The sequence below is a fragment of the Polypterus senegalus genome, chromosome 4 (assembly GCF_016835505.1).
Source record: "Polypterus senegalus isolate Bchr_013 chromosome 4, ASM1683550v1, whole genome shotgun sequence".
Classification (NCBI taxonomy): domain Eukaryota; kingdom Metazoa; phylum Chordata; class Cladistia; order Polypteriformes; family Polypteridae; genus Polypterus; species Polypterus senegalus.
This window is the reverse complement of record NC_053157.1, coordinates 28,989,166-29,006,151: the sequence shown is the minus strand read 5'-3', so window position 1 is coordinate 29,006,151 and position 16,986 is coordinate 28,989,166. Positions and strand designations below refer to the sequence as shown.

Here is a 16,986-nt window from a genome sequence, read left to right as displayed (position 1 = left end):
GCAAAAGGACAGTCTGAACATTATTTTGCAAGCATTTCTAGTTAAAAATTAGAGACTTTGACTTTTTTCATTCATGAGTGATATTTTTCCGAACCCTGCTGCTTACACACAAATTGTACTGAGCCTTTTGGCCAATAATGCCGCCCCCAAAAATGTGCCACCCAGGGCAGACTGCCCCCTCCACCCGCCCCTAGCTACGCCACTGCGCCAGCCCGCCGCAGGGTACACCCACACCCACACACTAGGGACAATTTAGGGTCGCCAGTGCACCTAACCTGCATGTCTTTGAACTGTGGGAGGAAACCGGAGTACCCGGAGGAAACCCACGCAGACACGGGGAGAACAAGCAAACTCCACGCAGGGAGGTCCTGGCAAGTGAACCCGGGTCTCCTAACTGCGAGGCAGCAGCGCTACCCACTGCGCCACCATGCCGCCCATTTTGATTTATAAAATGCTAATTTTATTATATAATGTTAATATGATGATGAGCCACAATGTTATAACAACAGATTGATACTTTTGAACAACCTGTGTCACTTTCAGTCTTGCCATTTTTATCATTTTCATGCACTTTTGAGTGACACACTTCAAGACACCTTCTAGTGCCAGGAGCAATGAACAGGAAAACTTCACATGGCTTTTACCTTCTTTGATCACAGTGAACAAGAACACTTCACATAATTTTCAATGTCTTCCAATCAATTGAAACATGTCTCTCCTTCGCAGTAGGGCTCTCACTTCTGCCGGCAAGCACCCAAACTCCCTCGGGTGCAGTGCAACCTGCTCTGAGGACAATGGCAGGTAGAGAGTTTGACTGGGGTGTTACACCATTACACAGATGTCCTAAGGTGAGCTCAAGAAGGAAAGAAGCCTCCCAAGGAGCAAAAGGACAAAAGCTGTCTTTGCCTGCTTGTACTTCTCTGCACTCACAAAGCATCTCCTGTTTTGAGTTGACCCCATGCTAAACTACAACTGAAATCAGTCCTGTATTCTCTTGAAATCTATGAGAAAAAACAAAACTGACCTGCTGCAAAAAAAGCAGCAGCGTAACATGTATAAGTAGCGCAAGAGCATAACTAGACAACAGTATATTATGTGCATAGTCTAACATAGTGAAGGCTGGTATTCCAACCAGCTTGGTTATGATGACAGAAAGATGTAGCGGCCTTTCAGAAATTTGACTCATTTTCTGTGGTCTGCAAGATTTAGTTATTCAGGCCACCAGGGTTATGGTAATAGGTGGGCCGTTCTACCAACCTTTCAGGTAAATACTGCTGGGTAGCTGGCTGAGAAACTGGCTTGCTGAGTTCAAAAGGTTAAAAATTGACAGTACAACATGAGTAGAAAAAGCGTTCTGTTAGGGTACGATATGCTCAGCTATTTGTACTCTAAAATTTACATCAACAGTGCCAGGAGCGACAGCCACTAAAATGGCCATTACCTCAACTCTGTGCCATTTATTCAGTCAAACAGTTCATAATGCCACATTGCAGAGTGTGACCTGTCATTCACAATAATTCAACCAATCGCTGACTTTTGTAAAAAAAAAAAAAAAAGCTGTCAGGAGACCAAGATGAGTTTTCTTAAGGAAGCGGCAGCATCGTATTCTTTATCTTTTCATAAAAGAGATAATACCTTGAAAAGGAGTGGCTTAATTCAGATGGTAGATTTTATTTATTATAAAAAAATGAATACAATAATAGATTACTGTGTACTTCATTGGTTTAATCCAACAAATGTTTCATTGTTTTAGTCATCAGTCAGTCAGTCAGTCGGTCATTATCTAACCCGCTATATCCTACCTAACACAGGGTCACGGGCATCTGCTGGAGCCAATCCCAGCCAGCACAAGGCGCAAGGCAGGAACAAACCCTGGGCAGAGCGCCAGCCCACTGCATCATTGTTTTACACTTATTTTTATTACTTAATTTGATTTTTCTCAATCTGCACTGCAATTCTCTTCTCCATTTAGGTTGTTACACTGCCATTGCAATTTTCCTTTTTCATTTCAGCTATTGCACTGGTTAACTATTCAGAGAAGCACTTGAAATGTGCTCATTGTATGTGTTAGTTTCACAGTTGTATTAACAAATTGCCCTGTGACCCTGAAATGGATCAAACGGGTTTGAGAATGTAATTGGCATTTATACTGTATTGACTTTTTTTCTAATCAAGTATTTATTAAATAAAGACAAAATAAAAGGCAATAAATAATAAACAACCACAAGACAGAAAGAACCAAACCACACCTCATTTCACCCTGTCCGAAGGGTTAAATAATCTGGAAAAATCCAGTTACCAGAGGAAAGAAGAGTTAAAGAATTGTTAATAAACTACAACAGCAGAGATTTAGAAGAAAAAAAAATTAAGCAATTGTCAACAGAAAAACAAAGTCAAAGTGTTGTAGAAAACCAGGGTTTAAACAATTGAGCAGCAGTAGTCATCCCAGCTTCAACTGCATTGCTGGAGGCACCTTTAATCCGAGCTGCTGACAGTTCAAGTTTCATTAAATTGTAGAAAGAGGACGGCCAGTTGTCCACAGTAACGCGCTCCGGTGCCTTCCAGTGGAAGGCAAGAATTTATTTGCTGCCTGGATACCATGACATAATCATTACGTTTAGGAGGTTTCAGCAGAAGTATAGAAAGGTCTGGAGGCAACAGAGGAATAGTTAAAGAAAGAAAAGAGGATAGTAGGTGACACATGTGAGTCCAGAAGGAAAGAACAGGCAGTGCTAAAACGTGTGGTGGGGAAAAAAGTGCCAGGGAAACCAAGGGACATAACTGACAAAGAGGATCAGTGGTGAGGCCCATCAGATGACGCTTACGGGGAGTAGGATAGTCTGTGTAGTATTCTGAATTGGATGTGTTGATAGTTGGGACTTCTAGAGCAAAACCTATTATTGGAGAAAATAATGTCTCATAAAAAGGATGAAGACAGAGGAGATAGGTCTCTAGGACAAAGAAAATAAAGGACAGAGCTTTGTAAGATGGCTTTGCACAGTAAAGAGTAGATGGGAGAGAGAGAACAAAATCGAGAGTACAATAAGCGGTTTGGTGGAAGGGTAGTTAGAGAGAGTGGTAGGTAGAGAAAGAAAGTAAAACGAGGGAAATTAAAAAATAAAGACTGGAATGTCATAAGTACAATACAATACAATTTATTTTTGTATAGCCCAAAATCACACAAGAAGTGCCGCAGTGGGCTTTAACAGGCCCTGCCTCTTGACAGCACCCTAGCCTTGACTCTCTAAGAAGACAAGAAAAAACTCCCAAAAAAAAACCCTCGTAGGGAAAAAAATGGAAGAAACCTTAGGAAAGGCAGTTCAAAGAGAGACCCCTTACCAGGTAGGTTGAGCTTGCAGTGAGTGTCAAAAGAAGGGGGTCAATACAATACAATACAAAGAACAGAACAAATCCTCAATACAGTATAAAAATAAACATTTTTACAAATACGGAGCAGAATTTAACAGTAGATGATATCACATAATATGATTTGGATTTGTTAAGAGTCCTGGAGACCTCAGCCATCAAGCTGCCTCCCCCATTTGGCCATTCCACAGCTGAGATAGTGCTGGGCCAGCCAATCTAATGAAAGGACCCCTCTTCCCTTACGATTCCTGCGATCCTCCATCAGGAATGACTTTCCCTTAGGCAGGCAAAGCAACTTGGCAGGTGGGCCGTGGCACCAAGTGCCACACTTGAGTACCGAGAAGAGAAACAGAATAGGTGAGGGTTAGTAACAAATTATAATTATCATGTAACTTATGTTTTAGTGCTAATGAATAACCACAGAGATGCAGTCTGCACAGTTAATCAGCAGCTCTAGTCAGGGTATGCTAACATAAAGTAGTGAGTCTTCAGCCGGGATTTAAAAGCTGAGACCGAAGGGGCATCTCTTATAGTAGCAGGCAGACCATTCCATAGTTTAGGGGTCCTGTAACTAAAAGCTGGAACTCCCACTGTTATTTTATTAATCCTTGGAATCATAAGCAGACCAGTATTTTGAGATCTTACTGTGCGCTCTGGTTTGTAAGTCCAGTGAACACCGCATTGCAGTAGTCAATCCTACTACAAATAAATGCATGAATTAATTTCTCAGAATCCTGTTTATTTAGAAAGCGTGTTAATTTCCCAACATTTTTAAGACGGAAAAAACATGATTTGGACAACTTTGTAATATGCACTTTAAATGACATGCTCGAGTCAAAGATAACTCCTAGATTGCAGGCTGATTCAGTAAAATTAATGGTGATTCCATCCATCCATCCATTTTCCAACCCGCTGAATCCGAACACAGGGTCACGGGAGTCTGCTGGAGCCAATCCCAGCCAACACAGGGCACAAGGCAGGAACCAATCCTGGGCAGGGTGCCAACCCACCGCAGGACACACACAAACACACCCACACCTACACACCAAGCACATCAGGTACTGTGCCATGCAATAATGAACTATTGATAATGTTTACAATAGGCGCTGCAAGAACATCCATTGCACTTTTTACTAGTTTTGTTGGCATTGCATCTAGGGAACAAGTAGTGGGTTTGATTTTAGAAATTAAAGTTAAGACGTCCTGCTCAGTTACAGGATTAAAATTACTAAAGTGCTGAATGCAGTGGCAAGGTCTGGTAAGCTAGTAGGCAGTTTGTGCTGTGATGCTGAGATCTGGGATCTTATATTTTTAATTTTCTCATTGAAGAAGTTCATAAAGTCTGTACTGCTAATATCTGTTGGTATTTTGTACTGTAGATCTGAATTTCCATTTGTTAATTTACCAACTGTTCTAAACAGTACCCGAGGATTTTTATTATTGCAATCTATTATTGTAGAATAGTATTCTGAGCGAGCTTTTAAAGTCTTGAACTATCAAAGCAATCATCCAGCACATCGATCCCTGTGTGCTGCCATGAAGGAAACATACAGAGCTGACCACCTATTGAGAGAGCAGAGTTATGAATTATGGAAGTGAGAGTATGCCATTTTCCAGGTTTGGAAAGTAGTGTCTAATATTAAATAATGGTGTTAAATTTAAGGCCTTTAGTGACCTCTTGGGCATAGCCATCAGCAGTCTGTCTGTCTGCAGAAAGAGTGTCGACCTTGTCAAGAGGTTTACTTACCTTGGCAGTGACATTCATGTCTCTGGTGACTCTTCCTACGAAGTCAATAGACGGATTGGGAGAGCATTGGGGCTCATGAGGTTGCTGGAAAGGAGTGTGTGGCGCTCCTGATATCTCTGCAAAAGAACGAAGGTCCAAGTCTTTAGAGTCCTGGTGCTTCCTGTCTTGCTATATGGTTGCGAGACATGGATGCTATTCAGTGACCTGAGATGAAGACTGAACTCTTTTGGTACTGTGTCTCTCCGGAAAATCCTTGGGTACTATTGGTTTGACTTTGTGTCGAGTGAGTGATTGCTCATGGAGTCCCAAATCAGGCACATTACCTGCATTGTGAGGGAGAGTCAGTTACGGCACTACGCCTATGTGGCGCGTTTCCCAGAGGGTGATCCAGCTCGTAAGATTCTCGTTGTTGGGGACCCGAGTGGTTGGACCAGGCCAAGGGGTCGCCCATGTAACACCTGGCTGTGGCAGACAGAGGGTCATTTCCGGAAAGTGGGACTGGACCACGTGTCTGCCTGGGGGGTTGCTAACTGGGATCCCGAGTTGTTTCATCGTGTGGTGTGGTACCAGTGTATGCTCCCCACCTTGACTTGACTTGTTAAATTTAATGATACGAAGCCTCAAATGCTATCATCAACTGTGCCATGTCTGCCAGCTTACATTATTTTTATTTAGAGGTGACTTTTCCATATGGTGCCAGATGTTGATCACATATGACAAGATAGGCCCCAAGGACAATTTGGAAGGCATAGACTTTAGACTTTTTTTTCTAAATCTTATATACCCCTTTTTCACTACTGGCCGATCCCAGCAGCATACCAGTAGATTCTCAGATCAAATATACCAAATTTCAGAAAGGCATGTATAACAAAGCTGAGTCAAAAATCCTAATTAACTCGGCCCAGTAATTTCCTAAATCAAGGCCTACTGTAATTGCCAGGAATTTCTTGAGATGGTGTATGAATGAACAATACCAGAAGATTGCCATTTTAGCATTTCAGAAACTGTAGGTGAATGGGAAATAACAAGCTTTGCTGGGCTTATTCTCTTCAAATCTGTACTTGTCCTTTTCCATTCCACATTTAAAGCCTTCTCTGGAGTGATTTGCAGGTGAGTGTGATGTGGCTAGGAAGAGAATTTGTAGAGTTTTAACCGTGACATACTGCCATATCATTGAGCACCTTACCATATCAGGATTAGGAAACACATGAACCCTACACAGAAACCCTCATTTTGGCCACTTGGCTTGTGTATGTCAATAATCTTTGAACTATGTTGTTGGAAAACCCTGTGCTTCTGGTAGTGCTAACCATGGTGAATTGCTATAAGGGGAGAGGAAAAGAACGAGTAAACCCAAGGATGATACTCCATTATGGTTCTCAATAAAATTTTGTCAAATGTACCCCGGGCACAAGACTCTCCCCTGAAACAAAGCCTGGAAATGATGTTTGCCAGAGACGAACCAGTAACTCCCTACTCAGAAATACAATATTATCATATTGAGATTGAAGTTCCCCAATATGGTACTTTTAATAAAGCTACTTGGTAACTCCCTATAGGCAGAAAAAAAAGCTTAATGGAGATAAAGCACATTCTTGACTCTGCACCACATATCATGAAATAGAACAGCATAATTTTAAAAATTAACCAAATATCAGACTCTCGTCACAGTTTACAGAAATGTACACATGACTGCTGTTACTTGACTACCCAATTGCATGAAAGTTTCTTTTATCTGTATTCTAGTGTTGTATTTCATGTCTGGTCCTGTACTCGTCTGTTTTTGGTACTGTACTACTGTCACTAGTCTGGGTGACATGTATGTGACAATTTCAGTGTACTCTGTACACTAGATAGTCAGTTTGCACAGAAATGTACAAAACCAAGCTATAATACACACAGCCTGAGTGAGTGTAGAATAAAAAGTTAAAGTTTACCTCTTAATTTTCTTTTCTCACTGTTGTCCGTTTTATTTCCTGCTCCTAGTGAACCAGGTGACTGTGCAGCCTGAACGGCCGCGTCCTGAGCTGACTCGCCAGGCCACAGTACAGAGGAAAGAGAAGGATTTTGAGGGAATGCTGGAATATCATAAAGAAGATGAGCCACTGCTGGTGAAAAATCTCATTTCAGGTAAGTGTGGCATATGGTTACAGAAGGAAGGACTGCTTAATGTGAAGAAGGAAAAGCAGATTTTACTGAACAATTTCTGAAATGTATAGATTAACATTTGGAATTAAAGCATACTATAAAGAATACATTTGGCCAATAGAATAAAATATGACATTAGAACAATTAACAGGTTGCTTATGTATGTCTGTAACGTCCAGACAAGTTAGATAATGTACAGAATCTTTAGAAAAGAGTGCATGTTTGAATAATTCTGGAAGTTTCATTTTATATGTATTAACGCTCTGCATGTGTGTATTATTACATTCTACCTGTGTCCATTTGGATTTTCTCTGGGCTTCCTCCCATATTTGAAACATGTCCATAATAGGTGAGCTGACAATTATCCTTTGACCTGGTTTGATGAAACTTGCCTTGCGATTAGAGTGGACTCGTTATGGAATGGTCTTGCCTTGAACCTCACATTGCTGACATTTAATTTTAAGATTTAAGCCTCTTATGACTCTCTATTGGACTAAGCAGGCTCAGGAAATTGATAAACAGGTGGAATTTTTATAGAGGGAAAATACCTAAAGCAGGCAGTACATTTCATGAGAAGGAAGTTAATAACTACAGTTTCTAGATCATGTCACCTCGAGGATGTCACATTGCGCAACTAGGAACTGCAGGGAGTGTCAGATTACGTGACTGTGTGATGATCTTTCAGATTTGCAGCCCAGTTTCAAATATCCTAAGTATTGTGAGCTCACCACATGCTGACAACCAATTAACATGCTCCTTGAGACCACTGGTGCCTACCCTTATGACTTCAGACAAAGTCAAGCCCATTTGGTTTGTAGGGGTGACTCACAAGCTGGTCTGACCGAGCTGCTGGGAACGTCAAACTGCAGGACTATCCATAATGAGAGTGAGTTTAGACTTCTCTCAACTCCCTAGGATTATGTAAATTAAGTCCAAACTTATGTAAAATTTAACATAGTTTAATGACAGCAACAAAAATAATACTGTTATTTCTACAGTATATTTGTTTATGATTGAACAGGCATTCATTAAATATACAACTACAGTCATTTAGCCTTTAAATTTACTGTTAATTCATCCATCCATCCATTTTCCAACCCGCTGAATCCAAACACAGGGTCACGGGGGTCTGCTGGAGCCAATCCCAGCCAACACAGGGCACAAGGCAGGAACCAATCCTGGGCAGGGTGCAAACCCACCGCAGGACACACACAAACACACCCACACACGCAGACACGGGGAGAACATGCAAACTCCACGCAGGGAGGACCCGGGAAGCGAACCCGGGTCTCCTATACTGTTAATTCAAAAATCGAAATGTGCTACATGGTCACGTTGTATCACTTTTGTTTTAATGTGTTTTCTTTTAACACAAAACTAATTTCTGCTCTGTAAATTTGCTTGTTCCACTGATGGCCAGTCTGAGGACGGCACCTACCTGTCTTTGATGCTGGGACTAGTTACGGCCCCGTGTGCTCCTGAGTTGGATTAAGTGGGTTACATTATGTAGTTTACTTTGTATTACTATAGTTCAATATAGTTTTCTTTGTAAGTTGGCTTGGAAAGAAGTGTGTAATATTAAAGAGTGGTGTTTGATTTAATGTTGTTTTCTCATTAACAGATATGAAGCCTCAAATGGTATCAGCAACTGTGCCCTGTCTGCCAGCTTACATTCTTTTTATGTGCATCCGGCATGCAGATTACATCAATGATGACCAAAAAGTCCACTCACTGTTCAATGCAACCATCAATGGCATTAAAAGAGTACTAAAGGTAAGCTACATAACGTTGTGACATGTACGGATTTAATAACAGATTTTTCATAAACTTCTCACAGACTCAGATATTCCAGCTCTTCACAGCTATCACTATGAAATGAGACCCATTTGATAGTTTGCAAAAACACACTGCCTTTATGCTGTTATAAAGAAAGTTGGCCATAAAAGAATGATACCATTTCAATATGCTTTACTTGCCCCAGTGGGAGACTTGGCTTTTTACAGAAGCTCACTAAATAAAGCAGAAGGGTTAGGGTGTGAGGAACCTCATCAGAATTGGCTGATGTTAGAAGTGGTGTTCCACAGGAGTCAGTGCAAGGACCACTGCTATTTTTAGTATCTATAAATGATTTGGCTAGGAATATAAATAATAAGCTTGCAAGTTTGCAGATGATACCAAGCAGGTGGATTGGCAGATAATCTCGAATCCACTGAATCATCTCAAAGGGACTTGGATGGCATACAAGCTTGGGCAGATTTTTGGAAGATGAAGTTTAATGTCAGTAAATGTAAAGTAGGAAGTAAAAATGTTAGGCATGAATACAAATTGGGAGGTCTGAAAATCAAAAGCACACCTTATGAGAAGGATTTAGGAGTCATAGTGGACTTGATACTATCAACTGTCAGATAGTGTACAGAAGCCATTAAGAAGGATAACAGAGTGTCAGGTTATATAGCGCCCTGATGTGTAGAGTACCAGTCCAAGGAGGTTCTGCTCAAGCTTTATAACACACTGGTGAGGCCTCATCTGGAGTAATGTGTGCAGTTTTGGTCTCCAGGCTACAAAAAGGTCGTAGCAGCACTAGAAAAGGTCCAGAGAAGAGCAACTATGCTGATTCCAGGGCTACAGGGGATGAATTATGAGGAAAGATCAAATGAGCTGAGCCTTTACAGTTAAATCAAAGGAAGATTAAGAGGAGACATGATTGAAGTGTTTAAATTATGAAGGGAATTAGTCCAGTGGATCAAGACTGTTATTTTAAAATGAGTTCAATAAGAACACGTAGACACAGTTGGGAGCTTGTTAAGGGCAAATTTCACAGAAACTTTAAGAAATTTTTCTTTACACAGAGAACCAGAGACACTTAGAATAAGCTACCAGGTAATGTGATAGACAGTAGGACTTTAAGGACTTTCAAAACTCGACTTGATGTTATTTTAGAAGAATTAAATGGGTAGTACTGGCAAGCTTTGTGGGGCTGAATGGCTGTTCTAATGTTCTAAAAAAAAATGAACACTCATCTGACTTGGCAGTCACTTTCACAATGATGCATTATAGAGGCGTATTGCTGTTGGTATAAAGTAATCCAGGCAAGGTTTCTACAATGATGCTGAGATAGTCTTCAGAACCCTGTAACCCTAAACTGGATCAACTGGACTCTGTAAATAAACAACTGAACATATATAATATATAAAAAGAAAATTGCAATCTTATGCTATGTTTTTATCATATATATATATATATATATATATATATATATATATATATTTATATATACAGTAATCCCTCGCTATATCGCACTTCGACTTTCGCGGCTTCACTAGCGGATTTTATATGTAAGCATATCTAAATATATATTTTCGCGGGTTCTGCGGACAATGGGTCTTTTTTTACTTCCTGTACATGCTTCCTCAGTTGGTTTGCCCAGTTGATTTCATACAAGGGACGCTTTTTGCGGATGGCTGAGAAGCTAATCAATCAGATCACGCAGTTAAGTTCCTGTATGCTGAATGGCTCAGCGACGAAGCGCCAAATTCGATTCCACAGGGTTAACCAGGAAGTCTCGTCTCGTTCATTCAGCATCAACATGTATCGCTGTGTTAAGAGTTAACTTTTGTGCTCTTTTGTGTTCATCTTTGTGCATAGTCAAGCCCTTCATTATGCCTCCAAAATGATCTGCTCCTGCTACTGCTTCAGGGGCCGTGCCCGCCAACGGAAGATGTTAATGATTGCCGAAAAGGTAAACGTTTTGGATATGTTGAAGGAAGGGAAAAGCTACACCGCTGTAGGTAGCCATTACGGCATCAATGAGGCTACAATTCTTTTTATTTAAAAAGTAGGAAAGGAATATAAGATCTACGGCCGCAGTGTCCTTTTAACCAGGGTGCAAAACGAGTTGTAAGTGGATGTAATAAGGCAGTAGTCTGGATGGAATCTGCTTTAGGGATTTGGATTGAAGAAGAACAATGGCGGTGCTACACAGTCGCCTGAAGAGGCTCCTTTAGAAGGGCTGTAATGCTCTCCTTTGTTGTGCAGTAAAACTAAACTAATCATTATCGGACAAGTCATCGTGTCACTGTTGGTGAGTAACCATAATTAATTTTCTACTTACAATACTTATTACATGTACGTACGTTATAATTGTCACTGTACATACATTTACTGTATACTATTTTTCTTGCATTGTACGTATTTATTGCCGGTGGCCTGTCTATTGTAATGGCTGTAACATATGTGATACCGGAGACACTCGATATCTTTAAAATAATATTTAGGTTTTACTGTATATAAACAGTGTGTTTACATACATAATTTTAATGAATCTTACCTAATATCTAAGAGGATACAAAGGGTTATGCTGTATAACTGTGCAGGGAATATTTATAAACAGTGTGGGAGAGTTTATAAGGGCTTAAAATATATAAAAATAACCATACAAACATATGGTTTCTACTTCGCGGATTTTCACCTATCGCAGGGGGGTCTGGAATGCAACCCCTGTGATCGAGGAGGGATTACTATATATATACACACACATATACATATATATATATATATATATATATATATATATATATATATATATATGTATATTTGTGTGTGTGTGTATATATATATATATATATATATATATATGTGTGTGTATATATATATATCTATACTAATAAAAGGCAAAGCCCTCACTCACTCACTCACTGACTCATCACTAATTCTCCAACTTCCTGTGTGGGTGGAAGGCTGAAATTTGGCAGGTTCATTCCTTACAGCTTCCTTACAAAAGTTGGGCAGGTTTTATATCGAAATTCTATGCGTAATGGTCATAACTGGAAGCAGTTTTCTCCATTTACTGTAATGGAGATGAGCTTCAACGCCGTGGGGAGTTTCGTGTGACATCATCACGCCTCCCACGTAATCACGCAGTACATAGAAAACCAGGAAGACCTCAAAAAGCGCTTAAGAAAACATGCATTATATAATTGAGAAGGCAGCGAAACAATAAGAAGCGGCGAGTGACATATACAACCATATTCATGAGTTCTGCTACTTCGGAAACAAAGCACGATGTAAACCTACACTTTAAATTAAGTTCATAGACAGGCTGCGCTGGCGTTTGTAATTTAGTGCCTGCCCATATAAGGCCGTCCGTCAGCGGCAATCCAATAGCAAACTGCCACGGGTAAATATTCACGGGTGAAGGACTGTGCTTATGGAGAGGAAGATGAGATGGTCAGGGTGGTGTTTGACACAAACTCAGCGAAACTGCGAGAGAAAGTTTTAAGTGCCAGGACTAAGGTAACATTAAATACAGCCATGGACATAGCAGGAGATGGCACCAGCACAGCTGGGAACCTTCGATGCATGTACACCGAGCGGCTCACGTGAACTGGCGCGTGCACAGATAAAAGCAACAGTTCCAAAGAGCTGAACAAAACCGAATTACACAATTGAAAAGGCAGCAAAAATATGAAGCGTCTGATACAGCATATTCATAAATCCAGCTACTGGAAACAAAGCACACGGTGGAAAAAGTCAATGTCCCGCTAAAGGAAGACAGTGTAAAAAACCCGTGCATGCAGTGTGTCAGGTCTCAGATAAAGAAGAAGACGAGCTGTTTATTGATGCAGTAAGAAACGAATCGATGAATGAAACCTGTCATCTTTACAACGATTGACAAACACGGAATGTAACTTGAACACAACACATCCTACAAATACGAACCTGATTGAAAGAAATAATGATAATCAAATCCTTGATGACAGCAACACTCAGTAACACTCACAAAACAAATACTGTATATTGACAGTCATGTTACGTTATTTTTAAAATGTTCCCTTTTCTTTTCTACCTTTTTAACACACTACTTCTCGCTGCGATACGCTGGTATATATATATGTATATATATATATCCCGCTCTACATACTAATAATGGATACTTTATTCGCCATCAATGATTGTTTTGGTAAAGCCATACTCAGTGTATTCATTAGATGAACGGTAAAAAAGTAAGAGCGAGGGGAGGATGACTCATTGAGGCATGCAGGCTGTAGTGCACGTCAACTCTATCTGAATTGCGCGATCACATTTGAAAAAATATATCTTTTCAAGTTCTATTTAGTCCATATGTGTCAAACTCAAGGGCCGAGGGCCACATCCGGCCCGGCGTGTAATTATATCCGCCCGAGATCATTTTATATACTGTATTATTGTTATTAAAGCCGGGTATATGAAGCGCTGGTAACACAATAAACTACAGATCCCATAATGCAGCGCTTCAGCTGCCTTGCCGAACACTTACCACGTTAATCAAGTCTACCTTATGATGCTGCAAGTTATTGCGAAGCTAGAGTTATTGCGCACTGAGTTTGCACGGCGCTTTGGTGACTTTGAAGAACAAAAAAAGTCCGTCTACATGCGGCTCGAACCTTGTGCATGTTTGGTAGCACATATCTGTGTGAGAAGCTCTTCTCAGTGATAAAGACTAACAAAACAGCACACAGGAGTCGCCTCACTGATGAGCACCTGCAATCCATCCTGAGAATCTCCACAACACAGAACCTCACACCAAACAGAAACGAACTTGTGGCCAAAAAGATGCCAGGCGTCCAGCTCTAAAATGACATATGAGCAAAGACAACTGAATGATTTGATTTGTTATTGCACGTAAGAGCGGGAGTCAACCGTTTTAACAAACAGCGTATTGCACTGATACTGAAATAGCTGTGTGTGTATATATGTAGATATGTATGTATATGTATATATATATGTTTATATATGTGTGTGTGTATGTATGTATATATATATGTATTTGTGTGTATATATGTGTGTGTATGTATGTATGTGTGTGTATATATGTAGATATATATGTATGTATATATGTGTATATGTATAGATATGTATATATATATATATATATATGTTTATGTGTGTGTGTGTGTGTAAATATATATATATGACAACAACACTCACAACAGTGACAAAACAATTACATTGACAATCAGGTTACGTTATTTTCAAAATGTTTCCTTTTCTTTTCATTGCTTCTTTAACACACTACTTCTCCGCTGCGAAGCGCAGGTATTTTGCTAACTATATAAAAGAAAAAGGCAACTTTCCTTTCTTTACACCTTTTTTCCTTTTATCCCAAACCAAAGCCTTTCTCTCTTAACACTGCAGAGGACACAAAACTAATTTTCTTTAAATGCCGGTAAGGCACATAACCAGAGGCACAAATTTGAATGTTCACATAGAAAATGTAATTTCAATGTACCTGTACTTCTTAAAACGTTAATGTTTTACTGTTTAATAACTTATAGACTATAATTTATTATTTTTCCCTTGCACTCAGTGACCAAACCTATACACACACATATAGACACATACAAACATACACATAAGTATATGTATGTGTATATATATACACAGACACACACACACACACATACATACATACATACATACACACATGTATATAATTTGTGTGTGTGTATGTATGTATGTGTGTGTATATATGATGTAGATAGGTATGTATGTGCGAGTGTGTGTATATGTAGATATGTATATAGATATGTAGATATGAAGATATATATATATATATATATGTGTATATATATGTATGTATGTGTGTGTGTGTGTATATATATGACAGCAGCAATCCAAGCTGTGAGAAAACAGTAAAAGGAGGCGTGTCAGGCGTTGTGGTACATTTTCTGATGCAGCTACCGAAAACAACTTCGTGACGCTGCCGCCAAATACACAAAACAATTACTTTGACAATCATGTTACATTATTTTTAAAATGTTTCCTTTTCTTTCTCTTTCCTTCTTTAACACACTACTTCTCCGCTGCCAAGCGCGGGTATATATATATATATATATAGATAGATAGAGAAATATATATATAGATAGATATGAGAACAGCACTCATATCAATGACAAAACAATTACATTAACAACCATGTTACGTTAGTTTTTAAATTTTTCCTTTTCTTTTTCGTACCTTCTTTAACACACTACTTCTCCATTGAAGCTTGGTATTCTGCTAGTATATATATATATATGTGTGTGTATATATATATATATATATATATATATATATATATATATATATATATATATATATGTGTATATGTGTATATATATATATGTGTATATATATATATATATCTATACTAATAAAAGGCAAAGCCCTCACTCACTCACTGACTCATCACTAATTCTCCAACTTCCCGTGTAGGTAGAAGGCTGAAATTTGGCAGGCTCATTCCTTACAGCTTACTTACAAAAGTTGGGCAGGTTTCATTTCGAAATTCTACGCCTAATGGTCATAACTGGAAGGTATTTTTCTCCATTAACTGTAATGGAGTTGAGCTGGAATGACGTGGGGGGGCGGAGTTTCGTGTGACATCATCACGCCTCCCACGTAATCACGTGAACTGATTGTCAACGCAGTGCGAGAAAACCAGGAAGACCTCCAAAAGCGCTTAAGAAAACATGCATTATATAATTGAGAAGGCAGCAAAACAATAAGAAGCGAGCGAAAGTGACATATACTACCATATTCATGAGTGTTGCTGCCTCGAAAGAAAGCAAGGTGTAAACCTAAACTTTAAATTAAGTTCATAGACAGGCTACCGCTGGCTTCACATGCCCACAGGTAATGCGGGATACAAGTTTAATGAGAGGACGAGGATATAAACGAGAGTTTTGATCACTTTGTAACTAAGTTAAAATTGTAGGTGAAGGGGTGTGCTTATGCAAATTCCGAGAGACTGTGTTTGTGGGGATTGACAGTTAAGGGCGGGTGGGGAGTCACGCCATCATCTCCCTCCCATTCATCTAATTTCGGTCTGAGCTGAGCTCAGCTAATGCCGTCTTTCAAGCAACTTCGTCAGACTGCCACCAAATACTCACAGAAAAATCCACAAGTTAATACACACGCTGTCTCTAGAGTTTCTCCACACTGAATCCTCCAGGCACTACTTACAAAAGGTCACATTGACAATCGTGTTACGCTATTTTTAAAATCTTTCCTTTTCTTAGCACAAGCACAGCTGAGAAGCTTCGATGCATGTGCTCCATAACGCTTAAAAATAATGCATTTAATCACACTTTGCATTACAAGCAAAGGGGAGCTTTTGTCAATGCATGATTTCCTGGTACACGATTACATTGATCAGCGATCCCGATTCATTTTACCCTCGCACCACCTTAGTTTGAGAAGAAGTATGAAAAATATGAGGTTAACACAGAAAAAGATCACCAATTCAAGCTTTATGAATAATCGATTCGCCATCAATAATTGTTTTGGTAAAGCCATCCTCCTTCCATTTTATAATTTTTCCGCCAATAGCCATGATTAAATGAACGGTAAATAAAGTAAGAGCAAAGCGAGGGTGACTTATTTAGGCAGGCATATATATGACAGCAACACTCATGACAATGTCAATCATGTTACGCTATTATTAAAATGTTTCCTTTTCTTTTCATTACTTCTTTAACACACTACTTCTCCGCTAGCGGGGGTATTTTGCTATATATATAATATATGAATGACCTCCAAAGAGCGCTGAGACTTTTGATATCATGAACGTGTCTGCAAAACTGTGGTCTCCTGCCCAGCAAAAGTCGAGCAGCCAGCGCGCATAGCTGTGCCGGCCTTTGAGACGCTGACTGCGCTTCTGCCTTAAGTCAAAGTGAGCACTTTTAATTTTTTCATCCTCCCCGCGC

The 16,986-nt window shown here is 39.6% G+C and overlaps 1 protein-coding gene across 2 annotated transcripts in view; it reads left to right on the top strand.

Moving 5' to 3' along the window:
* myo5b (myosin VB) overlaps nt 1-16,986 on the top strand; it is a 537,981-nt gene that overhangs the window by 495,389 nt on the left and 25,606 nt on the right. For both annotated transcript variants that reach the window (XM_039750391.1, XM_039750392.1), the window contains 2 exons: nt 7,100-7,243; nt 8,883-9,034. In XM_039750391.1, the coding sequence (XP_039606325.1) occupies nt 7,100-7,243; nt 8,883-9,034 (296 nt within the window). The remainder of the gene's footprint in view (nt 1-7,099; nt 7,244-8,882; nt 9,035-16,986) is intronic.